Raw genomic sequence first — 17584 nt, 5'->3', positions numbered from 1 at the left:
TGAACTTTTGAAAGTAAAGAAAAAGAAAAGGAAAATAAATTTGAATAGAAAAAAAAGAGAGAGAGAGAGAGAGAGAGAGAGAGAAAAGCTAAATTTTGTACATTTTTTCCTTCTCTTTTCTTTTTCGTTTACAAATTCCCTCAAAATCATGGATTTAGATAAAAATTTGGATAGAAAAAAATAAAAATGGTGAGAAAAAATTGAATGAAATATATATAAGTTGAATTTTTTCTAGATTTCCTTTTTCTTTTACTCCAAATTTGTATCAAAATTCATTATTAAAGATATCAATAAAAGCAAATAAAATTGGTGATGTGCACTTCAAGAATTTTGTTACTAACTCTTTCTCTTTCAATTTCAAAACGTCCCACATTCCATCCCATGGGCCAAGCCAATTGTAACTTTGCAACTTTCCCCCCCTTTTTTTTACCAAAAAAACAAAATTAAAATAAAAAAATTCAAAATGGAAGCAACTCTGGGCTACGGGCACTGGCTATGCTACGTGAGGATCGCCGCCGTCCAATCTTCACATCCATGATATCAGTGATGAGACCCGGCTGCATTATATCCACACCGTTGATTTCGTTCTCATCACACATCATCTTAACGGCTGTGGACATTTGGGGCCGATGTCCACAGACCTCTTGTACACACAGTAACCCAACCTTCAAGAATCGGACAGCCACCGATTTGGAAAAATTGTCTTTCAAAACTGGGTCCACCAACTCCACAAGCTTGTTGGACTTGTACATCTCCCAAGCCTATAAATATATATATACATCATACATGTATAGTCAACATTAAAGCAAACATTATAGTCAAGGGGCAACAAGACTAGAACTGTTCAAAACCGATGTATAATCAACATTAAAGCAAAGATTATAGTCAGGGGCAACAAGACTAGAACTGTTCAAATCCAGTGAAAATCATCGGTATGTTTGGTTTATGTTTTGAAATAAATTTTCAAAATTTTTTTTTCGAGTGAGCTTATAAATTTTTTTGGTTTGTTTGGTTGTATATTTTGAAAATAATTTTAGAATTTGGAAGTTTAGAATAATTTGATATTTTATTGTAATTGAATAGATATGTGTGAGAGAGAAAATGATTGAGAATGAAAAAGGAGAGAAAAAAAGTGATTGATTAATATGTAATAAAGAGAGAAATAATTTTAAATTTTTTTTAAAAAATTTATAACCAAAAATGTTTTTGAAAATTTTCCTTTCAAAACCATGTTTCAAAACACAAAAGTGATACAGAACCAATTGTAAATGTCACTGAATTGATGTGTATTTATATATCTAGGCACCTCAAAAGCAACACAGAACCAATCAGTGGAGTGGTTTATTTTTTTTTGATACAAGTGACATTTTGTTTAAGACCGCGTAAAAAAAAAAAAAAAAAAAAATAATAATAATAATAATAATAATTGAGTGTAAAATCAATCGTACATTTATAGTATAGAGGTGGCTTATCGCGTAAAATCCATCAAATTTTTTTTTTTTTTTCAAATTAATTGTTTTTCCCCAAAATCTTAAGTTTTTAAAGGCTTAATAATATAAAATAAGGTTTCATTTTATTGTTTAGTATGAAGATTTTAAAAAATAAATAAATAAACTTATACCACTTCAGCCATTGAACATGTATAGATGAGGGTTTTTTGAGCGATTAATTTTGCATCCGTAGTATTTCTGTTAATTTTTTAGCAAATAAGAAAATTTATAAATAAACTAAGAATTTACAACTCTCCGCTTCTTTATCCGCCTAAACGTCAACATCTTCAAATGGTTCATAAGTGATAAATTACATTCTCAACAAGTTAAAATGTTAAAAATGTTTGAAAGTCATAAATGTTGTTTTCATGTAGAGTTTATAAATTACCTTCCCAACAAGGTAGTGTTCTCCAAGTTCTAGGTCAAAGTCCACCGCTGATCGTCCACTAACGATTTCTAAAAGTAAAACTCCAAAACTGTAAACATCTGATTTTCGTGTCAAACGTCCACTTATTGCGTACTCTGGAGCAAGGTAGCCTCTTTCATGTCAAGAAAATAGAAAACAAAAACAATTAAGGCTCAAATTTAAATATATAAAAAAAAAAAAAGCCACTTGAAGACAAAGAAATTTACTTTTATTAATAAAATTGACCCTTTGTCTTTTTTTTTAATATCTAATCTTTTTTCTTTCTTTTTTTTTAAAAAAAAATTAAGGCTTCTTATCCAGAAACACTTAAGAAAGTAAAATATTTTTACAATTAATTAATTTTTTTTTAAGTAAATACAGAAGAACCCGTAAAAACATCTAGTTTAAAAGAGGAAAGAACAGAAAGAGGGTTCGTTCAACTTACAATGTCCCAGCAACTCGTGTAGTTATGTGAGTGATGCTATCAGGAAAAAACTTAGAGAGACCAAAATCTGAAATTTTGGGAACAAAGTCATGGTCAAGAAGTATATTGCTAGCTTTGATATCCCGATGCACAATGTGAGGCTTAACTTCTTCATGAATGTAGGCAAGCCCTCGAGCAATGCCCAAGGAAATTTCACGCCGTGCTTTCCAGCTAAATTTAACTCTTTTTCCTTTCCCACCCATCATTCAAGTGGAGAAATTAATCACAGTATAAATTAGAAAATTAAGTAATAACGATAAGTGGGGGACACATGCCGATGTGATTGTTTATAAAATTTTGACCTAAATTTTGAAGTATTGTAAAATTTATTTTTTCGCATGTAACATTATTATTTTGAAAAATGTAAAAAGAAGAAAGTAGAAATTTACCTAGCAAAGTTTGAGCAAGATTGTTTTTTTCCATATAATCATAAACAAGGATTCTATGAGCTCCGTCAATGCAACCACCATGCAACTTAACAAGATTTTCATGGCTAGCATTGGAAACTGAAGCTATCTCAGCCATGAACTCCCGATCTCCTTGCTTTGATTCAACCGAAAGCACTTTTACAGCGACAACTTTCCCATCTACGAGTGTTCCCTTTTTATCGTCGAACCAAAGAATTACTCATTAGTGGAGTTTTATAGACATATTAATTACTAATTGAAACATTCCATAAAAAAATCCTAGAGGTCACCCCCAGTGCGGGTCTGGAACATTTTTGTATAACGAACGTGTCTTGATATTCTTATTGTATTGTTGAGTTAGAAATACATTTGGAATGGATAGATATGAATTTTAAAAACAAAGATTCTCCTAATAAAGAAATAATACAAAATCAAAGTACCTTATAAACCGTGCCAAATCCACCTTCACCAATTTTATTGGATGAGTGGAAGTTGTTGGTGGCAATTTTGAGCTCATTGTACGTGAATGCAGGGACAGTTTGAAGTGTTTTTACACCTAATACATTTAGGAGGTTAGTCAAACCACCAAAAAAAGAAAAGAAAAAGAAAAACCAATTTGTGATAAAAAGCACTTCAACTTTGCCTCTTCATTAGCAGAAGGAATAATTGTAGCAATGCATATTGCCTAATTAACTACAACTTATTGAAAGTCAAATCTATAAAATGTCATCAGCATAGTTTATTGAAAACAACCACGTTATTGTTGCCTTGCGTCATCAAAAAAAAAAATTACTGTTGGCATGTCTACTGGTGTCACTAGTATTCTAGCAAAATTTTTTTTTGTCTTTAAAATTTATATTTGTTTGTTTTGATATATTTTTAGCTGGTCAAGAATTTGTTGCATTTAAATGTTTCAGTTTTCTTATTTTAAAACATCTATTATTATTATTAGATTTGTTTCGAGATTCCTATGTTCATATTCTCCCATAATCTAATGATTAAATTTTTATGTGCAATTAAAAGTACATTAAAACAAGGGTAAATTATAAACATACTTCTTAAAATTTGCTTAAAATATAGATTGTCTCCTGTAATTTGAAAAATTATATAAATGCCTCATTGTCATAATTTTTTATGTAACATGATTAATTGAAAAATAAAATTTCTAGTTACTCTCCTATACAATAATAAAATTACTAAACTTATTAATTGAAATAAATTTATGATATAATTAAAAAATGTTAATTGATTTTATGATTTATTAATCAGATGGGCTATTTGTTATAAATTGTAAACCTCAAGGGGTGAGATGTAATTTTCAGAATTACATGAGACAATTTGTATTTAAGCAAATCTCATAACGAGTATTTATAATTGGGAAATTTAGCCAAACTCCCTCCATTTGACTCTTATTTGGTGAAAATGATAGTCCAATTTATTTTATTTCATAAATCCTTAGGAGAAAACACATAATTGAGTAAGGACAAAATAATTTTTTTTTCTTTTTCTTGGACAATATTACTAGAGTAACATGTTATTGTTACTATTTATATCAATTTCGACGGTCATAATTTTTTTTAAGAATTTCATAGTCAACATAGATCTTATTTAATAGATCTTGATAAGAGAATTTTAAAAATATTAATTTTTATTAAAAACCGACATCTAGATCAAAAGTTATATTATTTTAAAGTTTAATATTTTTATAATAATAATATGTATTAGACTTTTCAAGAAATTTTTTTTACATTTATCTTTAATACATTAAAATTTTATTATGAGAGGGTTTTGACCAAATCTCCATTTATAATTTACCCTTAGGCCTCGTATGGGAACCCTCTTTTTTAGTCAAAAAGTCAAAAAGTTATTAAATTAGCCAAAAAGACAACAACCCATACCAAAAAGTCAAAGATTCTCTTTTCTCTCTACTTTTTGCACATCTTTTCATAAAAGTCAAAAAGTCATTCCAAACATACTAATTTTTTTTAACTCATATTTTAGCCAAATAGTCAAAAAATTACTAAACTAGCCTGTTCACAAACGAGGCCTTAAAACAAAGTCCTAATTTTTAAAAAAAAATAGAATTTCCAGACCAGAATTGTTTAATTGGGTTTTAAATTAAAAATGTTAAAAACCTATTTCTGGGAGTGAGCAGCCCCATATCATATGATGTGCAGCTCTCACCATCAAATGAAATATATCGAATAATTTAGAAGTTTGATCATTGTCTTGACTTTTTCATCGAAAATGACTGGATTGGCGGACTCTCTCTTCTTTTATCTCTCTTTCGATTAAATTTTTGCCTTTTCACTTTATTAAAAATATTTTTCTATAAAATTCTTTCAGTAAAAAATATTTTCGTATTTGATTATAATTTTAAAACTTATATGTTAGTGCAGTGTTAAAGGCGGCATTAGTAGTGTCATATTAGAAAGTTTTCAATTTAAAAAACGTTATCAAAAGTGAAAAATATTTCACTTAAATAAATTAGTTTTTTTTGTTGATGACAAAAAAATATTTTTTCATTGATTTTCGTTTTCTTCCTTACAAATGGCTAAAAAATATGAATAAATATTTTATAACCAAACAAGCATAGCATAACTTTCATTTTGTTCTGCACAAATCTTTAGCTAAGCCTCCGTTTGGGAAGTGGGTTGGCTTTTTGGCTTTTTGACTTTTTTGACTATTTTAGCCTGGGCTAAAAAGCTTGGTTTGGGAAGAACTTTTTGGCTTTTTGGCTTTTTTGACTTTTTTTGGTGAGAGAAGAGTGTAATGATTATGTGTTGGATGTGATATTTTGTTTTTTGTGGCTAAAATAACCTATTTTGTCTTTTGTGGCTAAAATAGCCAAAAACACCCCAAACTCTTCTTGCCAAACAAACCCTTAAATAGTCTAACTTTTAGCAATCTAGAAACAGTAATTTCAAAACAAAAACAAAAACAAAAAATCTAATTCTCTCCCGGGTGGGAGGACATTATCAGTGATTATATAAGAATTTAAGATGAACAAGTGTCAATTAATGATAAATAATTAAACAAGATGGAAAAAACTATAAAAATGAAGTTTCTTATTGTTTACCTCGATCGCACTTGTCAATGGAGATTTCTGAAGAAGACGATGAAGAAGAAGAAGAAGAGGAGGAGAAGCACAGAAAAGAGAACTTCATATCTACCCAGTTGTCAACGACTCAGGAGTTTTTTTTTTTTGAGCTAATAACTAATAACCTCTCTTTGATCACTCCCTAGCTGACATCTTATATCTATATATATGTATATATACAGAGAGAGACAGAGAGAGAGAGAACGTAGGCGTGGGGATTGAATAGGTGTGGGGATTGAATAGGGTCAATAATAATGAAGTAGATGTGGGAATTAAATATGGTCAATAATAATGACTTCCTCTGTTCACGTGAGATATTCGATAGAATATTTGTAATTCTTAATATTATTTGAGTTTGAAAATAAAAAAAGTAGTACATTCAAAGGAATGTTTGGTTTCATTTTTAGGATTTATTTTTTTAAAAAATTGAAATTTTTTATTTTTTGTATTTTTTTAATTTTCAGTGTATTATTTTAATATTTTAAGTAATTTGTTTAAATTTTTAGATATACTTAGCATAAATATACTTAAAAAGTATAATATTGGTAAATTTTTTAAATTTTTTTTTACTAAATACCAAAAATATGAAAAAAAATTAAAATTTAATACATTTTTATATTCTTGTGTATTTATTAATTTTTTAAAATATTTTTTTACAAATATTTTATTTTTTAGATACATCTAAATAAGGTGTATCTAAAAAAATTTAAAAAAATATTTAAAATTTTAAAAATATTTACTAAAAACAAATAAATACAAAGGGAAAAAAATTAATTTTTAAAAAATTGAATGTAGAAAATTAAAACTAAACATGATGAACCTACTCTTATCAATCCAAAATTTATTCAGAAAAAAAATTAATGACTCAAATTTATTTCATACGTAAACTCCACATTTTATTAATTTAATCTTCACTACACAAATAAAAAAAACAAAAAAAAAACACTAATGAGTTCACGAAGAAAAAAGAAAAAAAAAAACACTACTTACTCCCCTGGTGGAGGACCCCAATCTATTGAAGTTCACGAAGCACAAATAAATATAGAGATACATTAATGAGGGTAAATTATACACACACAATTGAGTTTTGTTTAGGTCCAACTTGTCTCAAGTTGAGATCAAGATTGGACCTGTTCAGTTCGACTTATGGGGTCTATTTTTTTGATTTGTTTTGATAATTTGAACCGTCAATATGTAGAACTCGTCGAGTACTATATGCCTATAAAAAATTACGTTGATCGGATATCAATAGCTATGTGATCAAATCAGTTTTGTATTAAAAAAAACAAATGGTGAAAAAATTAACTGTTGATAAAAAATTATTTTGTTCACATAGCTATCGATATCCGATTAACGTGATTTTTTACAGGCATATGGTACTCAACGAGTTCTACACATTGAACAGTTCGGATTATCAAAACGGGACCCATGGTGGGCCCTCACGGGCCCAACAGCACGGTCCAGTCCGATCTTGGACTGGACCAAAGCCACTGCCTTTTGTTTAAAGGGAGAGGATTCTTTTTCATTGGGCTTCTCATTTGAAGGGTATTGTTGGAATTTGTGGGTTCATCATGGAGTTCATATTTAGTGGGTGTAAATTTCGTTCTCGTCTAGCCTATCTAGGTTGGAACTTGGGCTCAGACCGGTCCATTGTTGGGTTGTGAAGGTTTCCGTTGAAATTCAAGTTGGGTCGGGTCACGTGACAAAAATCTAGACCCAGGTCCAAGCCCACTCAAAATAAGGCCACAGGCTGGGCTCGGGTCGTGGGCCTTGCCTGGCCAGGTGAGCTTCCTTTTTTTTTGAAAAATAATTGATAAATATTTTATATATATATATATATATATTATTTATGAGGGATAAAAAAAAATGTACTACAGTATTTTAGTTATGATTAATGAGATGTTTGGTTATCTTTCATGTGATATTTAGTTATGACTTATTTTTTTTAGTTATGACTAAAAAAGATTTCGAACATCAGATTAATGTTTCGAACATTAGATTGATGTGCAAATGAGACTAAATGGAGCATAAGAAAACTTTTAGGACTAAATAGTTCAACTTTTCAGAAACTAGGACTTATGGGTAAATTTTCCTTTATTTTATTTTGTTATGACATTATTTTAGTTATGATTCATGAAAACAATTTGGTTATGTCTCATGTGGTGTTTAGCTATAATATCTTTTTCTTTTTTTTGGTTATGACTAAATATAAAGTTATGTCATTTTCTACTTTAATTATGACTAATTTTCTTCTTAAGTTATGACATTATTTTAGTTATGTTTAATGAGATATTTAGTTATGTTATGTTTTATAATTATGACTCAAAAAGTATAAAATTATATCATTTTCTTATTTAATTATAAGGTGTGTACACAGTTTAAAAAAAAAAAGAAAAAAAAAATTGATATGAAATGAATAATTTTATATACATTAAAAAAAAAAAATGCAGGCCTATCAGGCTCGGCTTCAAAATAGACCTCCCTAGGCCAAGAGTCTAACACTGTGTCGACCTTGGGCCTAGGTTGATCGGGTTGCATCGGTTTGCGAGCAAGCTTCGGGTTCGGCTTCATATCATATTTGTATCAATAAATTATTTTTAAAATCATAATAACCATTGATTGGATGTAGTTACCGTTGATCAAATCACTTCTGTATCAATAATTAATAATTGTAGTAATATTTGTATTTACTCAATGAGACCGCATCAGAGTTACTATTGATCAAATCACTTTTGTATTACATTTTTTTAAAAAAATCAACTGTCTGTCGTTGTGATGGGCCCACAGAAGCCCAACAGTACCTTCCAATCCAATATGGACTGAAGAGAAGCTTTTTCCTTGCTTAAAATACAAATAATCTTCTGTAATTTGAAAATTATAAATATTTCTTTGTCAAATTTTCTTATTTAATAGACTAAGCACAAAAAGTGAAATTCCTAATTGCACTTTTATATAATAATAAAATTACATGAATTATTAATTAAAATATATTTATGATATTATTAAAAATTATTAATTGACTTGATAATTTATTAATAAAAATGATAATTTGTTATGCATTCATTTCTTATGCGATTAGAAATTTAAAGGATCACGGCAAGTAATTCATATTTTAACCAAATCAAAATATACATATTTGTAATTTATCGTATTATTTATCATTATATTTATTTTACTCTAAACTTGTATTTATACCCATTATATTTGCATACAAGCTGAAAATTAAAACGATTAAGAGTTAATATAGAGGACTTATTTAATGATGATTTAATCTTTATGTGTCCAACTGATTATAAAATTCTGTAAACAGCAATGCTAGGTATCATGAAAAAAATTTCATGAAAATAATTATGAAAGCTTTGTGACCCTTAGATTACAGTTAGAATAAAGTATCACACACTAATCAAGATAATCCAAATATCATAAATCTTTCATGATCATTTTTATGAAAAAAATTTCATGATCCCTAACTTTCCTCTTCTGTAAAACGTGATTTTTAAGGCTACAATGGTTTTTTTTATTTATTTTATTTTTAAATAAATATAATATTTTTTTCTTAATCAATATATTTTACGTGATCGACTTTGTGGGAAAATTTACTGATAAATTCTATATGGAGGAATGTTGATCCATTTAGTTTTAAAGGTTTTCTTATGAACCAATTATTAATTTTTATTTTAGAAAGTTGATTTAAGTGAATATCCTTTTTTTGCTATTCATTATATATATATATATATATATATATATTTGAGATGGAAATAGAAATGGAAGTGTGAGACGTGAAAGATTATTTTTAGGGGCATTTGTGACTAAAGTGTTAATTGTCAAGCGTAAAAATTTATATTTTTATTAGTACAGTTTTTTAGTGTTGCATTGAAGTGTTACATTAGAGAACTATGTTTAAAAAAAGTACATTAAGAAATTTTTGCATATTTCATTAATTGGAGTGTTACGTTTAAGAAAAGTACATTAAGAATTTTTTTTTTAGAATATTGTGTTATTACGTTTGACAAAAGTACACAAATGAGTTTTTAATATGTTGTATTAAAGTGTTACGTTTAGAAAAAGTACGCTAAAGAGTTTTTTTAGAATGTGTAGCTCGACTTTTTCGCGCCCCCTTTCGGAAGGTTTGAAAGAAAGCCCTACAGTTCAGACTCTCGCGGTTCTGAATCTAATCTCACAAGTGCAATATGAAATTGATAAATACCAAAGAATTCAAATCCGACAAATCTTTTGGAAAATTGATTTTAGGATCAAAAATGCCAAAATTGGACTGGATTACTAGAAACAGAGTCGCCACCTAAATATTTTATTTTGGGGAAATTTAGGAAACCCATGACTCGTGCCAAAGGCCACGTGTCTGTCATCACGAAAGTTGCATCGACTTGGAAACTTAGGTACGAGAGAGGAATGTCATGAATTGCGTACCCTCGCTCACCCGATCAAAGGTCGGCCTCTACTAATCATGATATGATTTTTTATCAACATTATATGTTCTTATTCCGGTTTATTTAGGCTAGCATTACTATGTGATGCGTACAAGCAAGTATAGACTAGTTTGTCCAAATTGGAACAATTCAATTTCATATTTGTTTTGCGAAAAGAATTTAATTTTCCACCTCAAGTGAGGTTAAAGTTTGCAAATTTGCCACTCAACAAAGTGAGTTTAAAAACGTACACCTGTTGCATCATTCCAATTCAAGCAACAAGTCTTAATTCACAAGCATTAAAACTGTTTAGCAAGTAAGCATTTAGCCTCATGGCAAGCATGCTAGTTATGGCAACATTCATACGCATGCAAGTATGCTAAAGCACTAAAAACTCACCTAGTATTCCAAGTCAAAAAGATATGAGTTAGAAAAATATACATGATTCCCAACTAGACAATATGTCTAATGCAATGCATGCGATAATGTAACTAATAGGCTCGGCTACTAAACATGGCATATGAGTCAATCAAATAACATGCGGTCTAAGCATGTATTAAACGAAGTATTGAAATGACAATGCGGTTTAAATGATACGACGAGCCTCGATGCATGCAATACAAGATGAATGGATGCAAGCATTAGGTATGCTAATTGAAACGTGATGCTCCTATTCTAACTATCAAAAGCGGATAAATAAAAGGGAGAAAGACGCGGGGTTGGAAGACATACACATTATTACATCATTTTTCTTTCACAAAAGAGAGTCAGAATGAATAAAGCTAACTAAGCTATGCTACTTAAGCTAATTAGGCTAAGCTAATTCAGCTAATTATTACAAACCAAAATAAATAACTAGCTAAACTAATTAACTAATTATTACCACAACAAATGAACTAATTAGTTAACTAACTAATTAAATAATTTACAAAACAATTGAAACTAATAATTTAACTAAGTAATTAAACTAAGCTAATTTGATGTTTCATCTCAGGAAATGAAAGATGTGTATGCGCGTGCTCGGTTTTCACCCAAAAAGACCTTCACTTTGCCCTTGAAAGCCTCTGTTTGCACAATTGAACACTTCCAGAACCATTTTGCTCCACCATACCAACACTCTACTGAGGTTTGCACTAGTGGCCAGCTGACCACTGGTGAATATTGCAAGCCACCTGTCGGCCATGGAAGTGGCCTGTCGGCCATCAATGGTGCTCTGTCGGCCACCTGCCGGCCATGGAAAGTGGCCTACTGGCCATTGATGCACTGGTTCATCTTGCCGCAATAGAGGACAAACAGAGCAAAAAAAAGGTATTCTTACTGATTGTTTGCACAACTCACCCCTCCTTTTCATGAACAAATCTAAAGAAAGGCGAACTTAAGCCACAAACCACCAACTCAAGCAATTTCATTGTATGATGGCTTGTGATTCAAGAAGTGCAAGTTCAATAAATGCAAAATGAGACACAAACCATCCTTCCGTTCATGAAAGATCAAGGGAAGAAGTTGACCTTGGAGACTTGGATCATTTCATCACTATCAAGTATGAAATGGCCCAAGTTCCATGTGTTCAATTAATGTCCGATTGAGCACACCAAGTTATTATCTTGCTCATCTTTTAGTCCCAAGTTTTAGTTACTCATTTTACTTTACCAATCATTCTTTAATTCAATTAAGTCCAAAGGTGAATTAAAGTCCTTTAATGGAAAGAGAGCTCAAAACACAAGTTGTTTTGGGTAAGAAAGAAGTATCATACCGTTGGTAATGAACCCCCTAAGGGATTAAACCATTAAGTATGAAACCTCAATTCCACACTTAGGCAAACAAGTGACTTGAAACCACTTTCAAAGCAAAATTAAAAGCCAAGAAATGAGAGAGGTTGCAGCGATGACTAGTGCTGAAATTAAGTGCGAAAAGTACCAAAAACATGCAATCAACTCAAATAAGTGGTGCCTAAAGACCTAAAACACCAAACTTATGAGGACTATTACACTACAACTATGCAGTATAAGACTCAAATGCAACAACCAACCCAAAATAGAGTTAAAATAGTCTAAAATAAAGCCTAAAGCATGTCGGAATAAAGCTACAACAAGCTAGAAAAATAAGCTAATGCATGGCACCAACTAGGCTAACAAACAAGACACAAGGAGGGAAGGCCAATCCCTCAAATTTGGACTCCAAAACTTGATTTTTACCATTGAAATACTCTAAAAATAAATGTTTAAAAGCTTGTAAAAAGATAGTTTGAAAGTGGGAAACACAAGTGCAAAAGCCTTACAAACAAGGTACAAAGAAGGATGAACCACCCCTACCTTAAAATGGCTTAAGACCACAAATTTCAGTCCACTTTGACAGAGTTTTTATAGCCCAAAGACAATCCAAAAATAGTGGGAAAAGATGGAAAAACAAGTATGCAAAATAAGCTAACAAAGCTAGTATTATACCCCTTGAAGAGAATAGTGATTCTAGGCAACAATTCCAAGCAAATACACCTTCTAGAGCTCAAACCAAGCTCAAGAACACCTTAGCTCAGAGATGAAAGGGTTTGGTTAAGGGTGTATTGGCAAGAGTGTAGTGTAAGTAGGCTAAAGTGTAGAAAATTTGTAGAGAGAGGACAAATTTTGAGTCTAAAATTTTCTAACCTTAAAACATGAGAGAGGGGGTCCCTATATATAGAAAACATGAAATTTCTACAAGGAGATCCTGCCCTCCACGTGTGGACAGATGCAAGCATCTATGCAAACAGCTAGCATAACTAGCATAAAATATCTACAGAAAACACCGGTGGTCGGTCAGCCATCACTGGTGGCCGGTAAGCCACATCAGTGGCCGGGCACACCAAAAGTGATGGCCGATAGCCTTTAGGGATGGTCGGCAGGCCAGCAGAGGTTGCAGGCTGAAAAAACCAAGGCATGGTCCAAAAATGAGAGAAAATAAATGCAGGGTTTGAAAGGCTCAAAGTTGTGGCATTCTGCTGAGGACTTCGAGTACTTGGCGAGCAAACAGACTCATCAACGGATGTACCTGCAAGGACATCCAAGTCTTGAACGATCGTCAAAAATGGGGTGTCTACAGTTGCCCCTCTCTGACAAAACTCGGAGTCATGAAATTACGCGAGTGAATGTCAAAGCCTAAAGACGACCCATTTTGACAAGGCTGTAAGACTTGGACAAACAATCAAGATAGAAAACAAAATGGTTACACCCGCAGGCTGCCTACATATCCCTTTGCAAGGAATCAAACCAACGTAGTTCTGGGGCAAAATGCAAATGATATGCACGATGTAAGAACATAACTTATGATCATGCAATGAGACTGTGCAATTAAACATTTGAATGCAAATGCAATGCAAAGAAAATGCCACAATTAAACAAACTGAAACAAGGCACAACAATTTCAATGATGAAATAAGTAAATAAACACGCAACACATGGGAAACACGAGCAAAACCACATTTCATGCAGAAAGGATGTAAGAAAATTATGCAAGCTTAACTACGCAACGCACAAGAAAAGCGAAGAGCGACGTAACCATCGAGCACACCTGAGGTGTCAACTGAGATCCTAATGCATTGCACGTGAGAGGAGGAAGGATGGTATGAACACCGGGCGCACCCAAATGTTTTTAACCGAAGGGTGGTGTGAATACCAGGACGCACTCGAATGTTTTTTAGCCAAAAGGTGGTGTGAACACCGGGATGCACCCGAATGTTTTTAACCGAAGGATGGTGTGAACACTGGGATACACCTGAATGTTTTTTAACCTAAGGGTGGTGTGAACACTGGGACACACTCGATTTTTTTTAATCGAAAGGTGGCGTGAGCACTGGGACGCACCCAAATATTTTTAACCGAAGGGTGGTGTGAACATCGAGACGTACCCGAATGGTGGTGTGAACACTGGGACGCACCTGAATTTTTTTAACTGAAGGGTGGTGTGAACACTGGGACGCACCCGAATGTTTTTAACCGAAGGGTGGCAATCCTAACGCGTCACACACGAGAGAAGGAAAAATAACAGGATGCGATTCGAAGGGCACGAATGATTTTACTTGGAACTCCTCTGAATGAACCGTACATGCAATATCATGCATGTGTAAGAAAGAAACTTAACAAATGCGAAACAGTAGGAATGCATGTTCTTTGCAAGACAAACAACCGAGATATAATGAAAATGGCATGTTCTATGTGAAACAAACAATCGAGATACAATGTTAATGGCATGTTCTATGCGAAACAAAAATAGAAGCATATTCTATGCGTGATTCAAGAACGAATGCATGTTCCATGCATGATTCATAATGAGATGCAAGATGCGTATGCAATACCCATGAAATGCATATCTTACGCGAGGAAGCGAAATGAAAAGCATATTCATGCAGCAACATGAAATGCATATTCATGTAACAACGTAAAATGCATGTACAAAAGCATGATTTGACAAACAACTTCCAATCTACCTCTCGGAAGAGTTACAATATGTTTAAAGGATACACCTCGTTCGTGTTGACAAGACGAACATCACGCACTGAAAACATGATTTTGAACTTCCGTAGAGACATTCTGAACTCAACAGTGAACAATTTGTAACAACCTCGGTCCGTAATTAACTACTAATCCGTAATGAAGGATGTTAATTAAGTGGTTAAAAAAAGTTATGTGTTTATTATGTATTTTGTATGTTATTTAGGCCTTCAATCTGCTACTCGTAGTAATATCTATCATGATTTATGCTTTGATATGAATTTGATAGCCTAAACGGTCTTAGAAACTGAAATTGAGCACATGGATTGACTACTTAGAATTTTTGGAACCATCTGAGAAGTTTTGTTAAAAACTGATTCAGTTTAGTAAAATCGCATGTGATTAAATTAAGCCTTAATTGGAACTATTTTTGAATAATTGAATTTTGTGCTAACCTTGACTAATTAGGGTTACTTGTGTTTGATTTAAATGATGCATGATTGGTACCTAATCTAATCCTATTAATGATCCAAGATGTGATTAAGTGTATGATGTGCTAAGACATTTTGTGGTGTTGAGTGTAGGGGATTAAAACCCTTGTGTGTGTGTGTTGGAATTTTGCATGTGTGTGCACGTGTATTGTGCTCAAAGTGAGGTGTGTGTTGTGTTTATTCAGCTGAGTGAGGGAGTGTTGTATCATTCCTTTGCTCATGTGGCCCTTTGTGTAGAGAGAGAGAGAGAGAGAGAGAGAGTGCTCAAAAGTTTGAAGAAGAAGAAGAAAACTAGGGAGATTCAACTCACATTTATGAAATTAAAGCTTTGGGTAAGGATTCTATGTCTAATTTCTGTAGCTATTCCTCCATGCATCATGTATTAAGAAAATTATTGAATCATCTAATAGAATTTGAAATGAAGATGGGTTTTGAGCAAAAAAGTGGCTTGTATGCATGTTTATGGAAGATTATACCTTGTTCATTCATGTTTTGGGTTTTGGTCTTGAAACCTTTGCATGGATGTGAATTTTACTTGTCATCTTCAAAAGATTATCATGTTTAATGTTTCAAAAATTCATGAGTTTCTTTATCACCATTTGCATGTTATGAAAAACCATGAAAAGAGTTGAAATATTGCATGAAGGAATTTTGATTCAAATCTTTCAAGAATTGATGAGTTTTTGAATAAAAGATGTTTTAAGGGTCTTGTATTGAAGTTTTCTAAAGCTATTTTATGTGTTTGATCAAACCATGCAAGACCCCAAGGTTTGAAGGTGGTTTGGAAGCCAATTTTGTTAAGCTTGGTGCCCAGAAATTTACAATTGGCTCAAGCGAAGAAGTGGTGGCTCGAGCCAACATTATGAGCTCTCAGAATTTTGAACTCTATAGAAGCTAGCTCGAGCGAAGGAGTTCTGGCTCGAGCAAGCTCTGTTTTTTCCTTCTGCTGGCTTTAGTCAAGAAAAGCTGGCTCTAGCTACCAACTTATTTTCAACATGTTTTCAAAAGATGTTTTAAGTACATATCTTCACTCCCATCTCTTTATGGGCATTCTTAGGCATGATTTATGAGCCGTTAAAGATTAATAAGCTAAGAAATAACATAAGTAAGTGAATTAGAAAATCTGTGTTGAATCCGAGTATATGGGCAATATGAACAAGTTATGTAGCATGGAATGAATGGGAAATTAAAGTGAGAAAGCTAAGCCATGTATGGCCACATGAATGAGTAATAATGAGACATGTTTTGTGCCATGTACATTTATGTTTGTAGGTCAAGACTCGAAGACTGACCAATCATTTTTGGAAGCCCACTGTGAGTAACATTTCTGTAAAGATATGTTGATATGAATTATGTTCCAAACGAGTTATGATATGTTATGATTTCTGAAATGATATTGTTTACGTGAACGAATGTCCCATGTTTAAAATCTATTATGGCATCCATAGATAGTCCCAAGTCATGGGGGACGGCATGTAAATGCGGGTCCATGACATAACTGTGAATATGAGATCTCGTTAGCAACTTCATTGTGGTGATATGTGTTTAATCGGTATCCGGAACCGATTACTCTAGTCGAAAGATGATATATATAATATGTTCTATGAGATGTACCATTATGTTATATTCTGATATGAGATTGATATGAATGATTGTGTCATGAATTGTTTTACGGATATGATATATTTGGAATTCGTTCACTAACCCCTTTACTTTAATGTTATTCACTGGCCTTTAGCTCACTGTTTTTATATATATATTTATAGGTGAGCGCCCCGAAAGTCAAGCCTAGGCGGAGTCTTGAACCGAGTCACCGTTTTGAAGCCTACCAAGTGTTTTGGGTGCCTCCGAGTTAGGGCTAGGCCTAGAAAGCCGTTAGCAAGCTTTCGGTTATGTTATACATTTTTGACCTGTACATATGTTTTTGCATAAAATATTATGTTATATGTTATGTAATGTAGTGGGTAAATTAACGTTTTCGCATGTGATTATTTGTTCATATAGATGCACAGCTTGTTGGACTATTGGTGTTTTGTTTATTGCTTCCGCAAGCCCCGATTATTTTGATTATACTGATTATACAGGAAGGCCTTTGGTAATCTCGGATTACTGGCCAGTTACGATGCTAAACCTATAGGGACGGGTTTGGGTCGTGACACAATCCCTGCACTTCTTGGAAACCAAGGACACAAAACAGCATCAAGATAACAGTGGAGGCCATAGGACACCTGCCGGCCACAAGGGGAGGCTGCCGACCAAGTGCCGGCCACTGGTGAGCCTTGTCGGCCATTAGTGAGCCTTGTTGGCCACCTGCTG

General features: G+C 32.6%; 1 protein-coding gene across 2 annotated transcripts; it reads right to left on the bottom strand.

Annotated features, from left to right (window-relative positions):
• Positions 1–315: 315 nt before the first annotated feature.
• LOC145792606 (putative serine/threonine-protein kinase) lies at positions 316–6115 on the bottom strand. 2 transcript variants are annotated; one of them, XM_082873525.1, is made up of 6 exons: positions 5867–6115; positions 3228–3343; positions 2770–2980; positions 2342–2408; positions 1879–2029; positions 316–761 (listed from the first exon to the last, which is right to left on the bottom strand). In XM_082873525.1, the coding sequence occupies exons 1-6, from the start codon at positions 5952–5954 to the stop codon at positions 459–461; spliced, it is 936 nt and encodes a 311-aa protein (XP_082729651.1). In that variant the 5' UTR covers positions 5955–6115; the 3' UTR covers positions 316–458. The 2 variants fall into 2 exon arrangements, with proteins under 2 accessions (XP_082729651.1, XP_082729642.1); XM_082873516.1 differs by having other exon boundaries at positions 2342–2570; positions 5867–6098.
• Positions 6116–17584: the final 11469 nt, after the last annotated feature.

The sequence above is a fragment of the Camellia sinensis genome, chromosome 1 (assembly GCF_055761805.1).
Source record: "Camellia sinensis isolate YWXY chromosome 1, ASM5576180v1, whole genome shotgun sequence".
Lineage (NCBI taxonomy): Eukaryota > Viridiplantae > Streptophyta > Magnoliopsida > Ericales > Theaceae > Camellia > Camellia sinensis.
Note: the sequence above shows the minus strand (reverse complement) of the source record. Positions and strands in the feature narration are given on the sequence as shown.

Coding starts and splice junctions, on each gene's coding strand:
- LOC145792606 (XM_082873516.1), bottom strand. CDS start 5,954: ATGAAGTTCTCTTTTCTGTGCTTCTCCTCCTCTTCTTCTTCTTCTTCA. Junction 2,981..3,227: donor GATTTGGCACGGTTTATAAG/GTACTTTGATTT, acceptor GACGATAAAAAG/GGAACACTCGTAGATGGGAA. Junction 2,571..2,769: donor TCTTGCTCAAACTTTGCTAG/GTAAATTTCTAC, acceptor TGGGTGGGAAAG/GAAAAAGAGTTAAATTTAGC.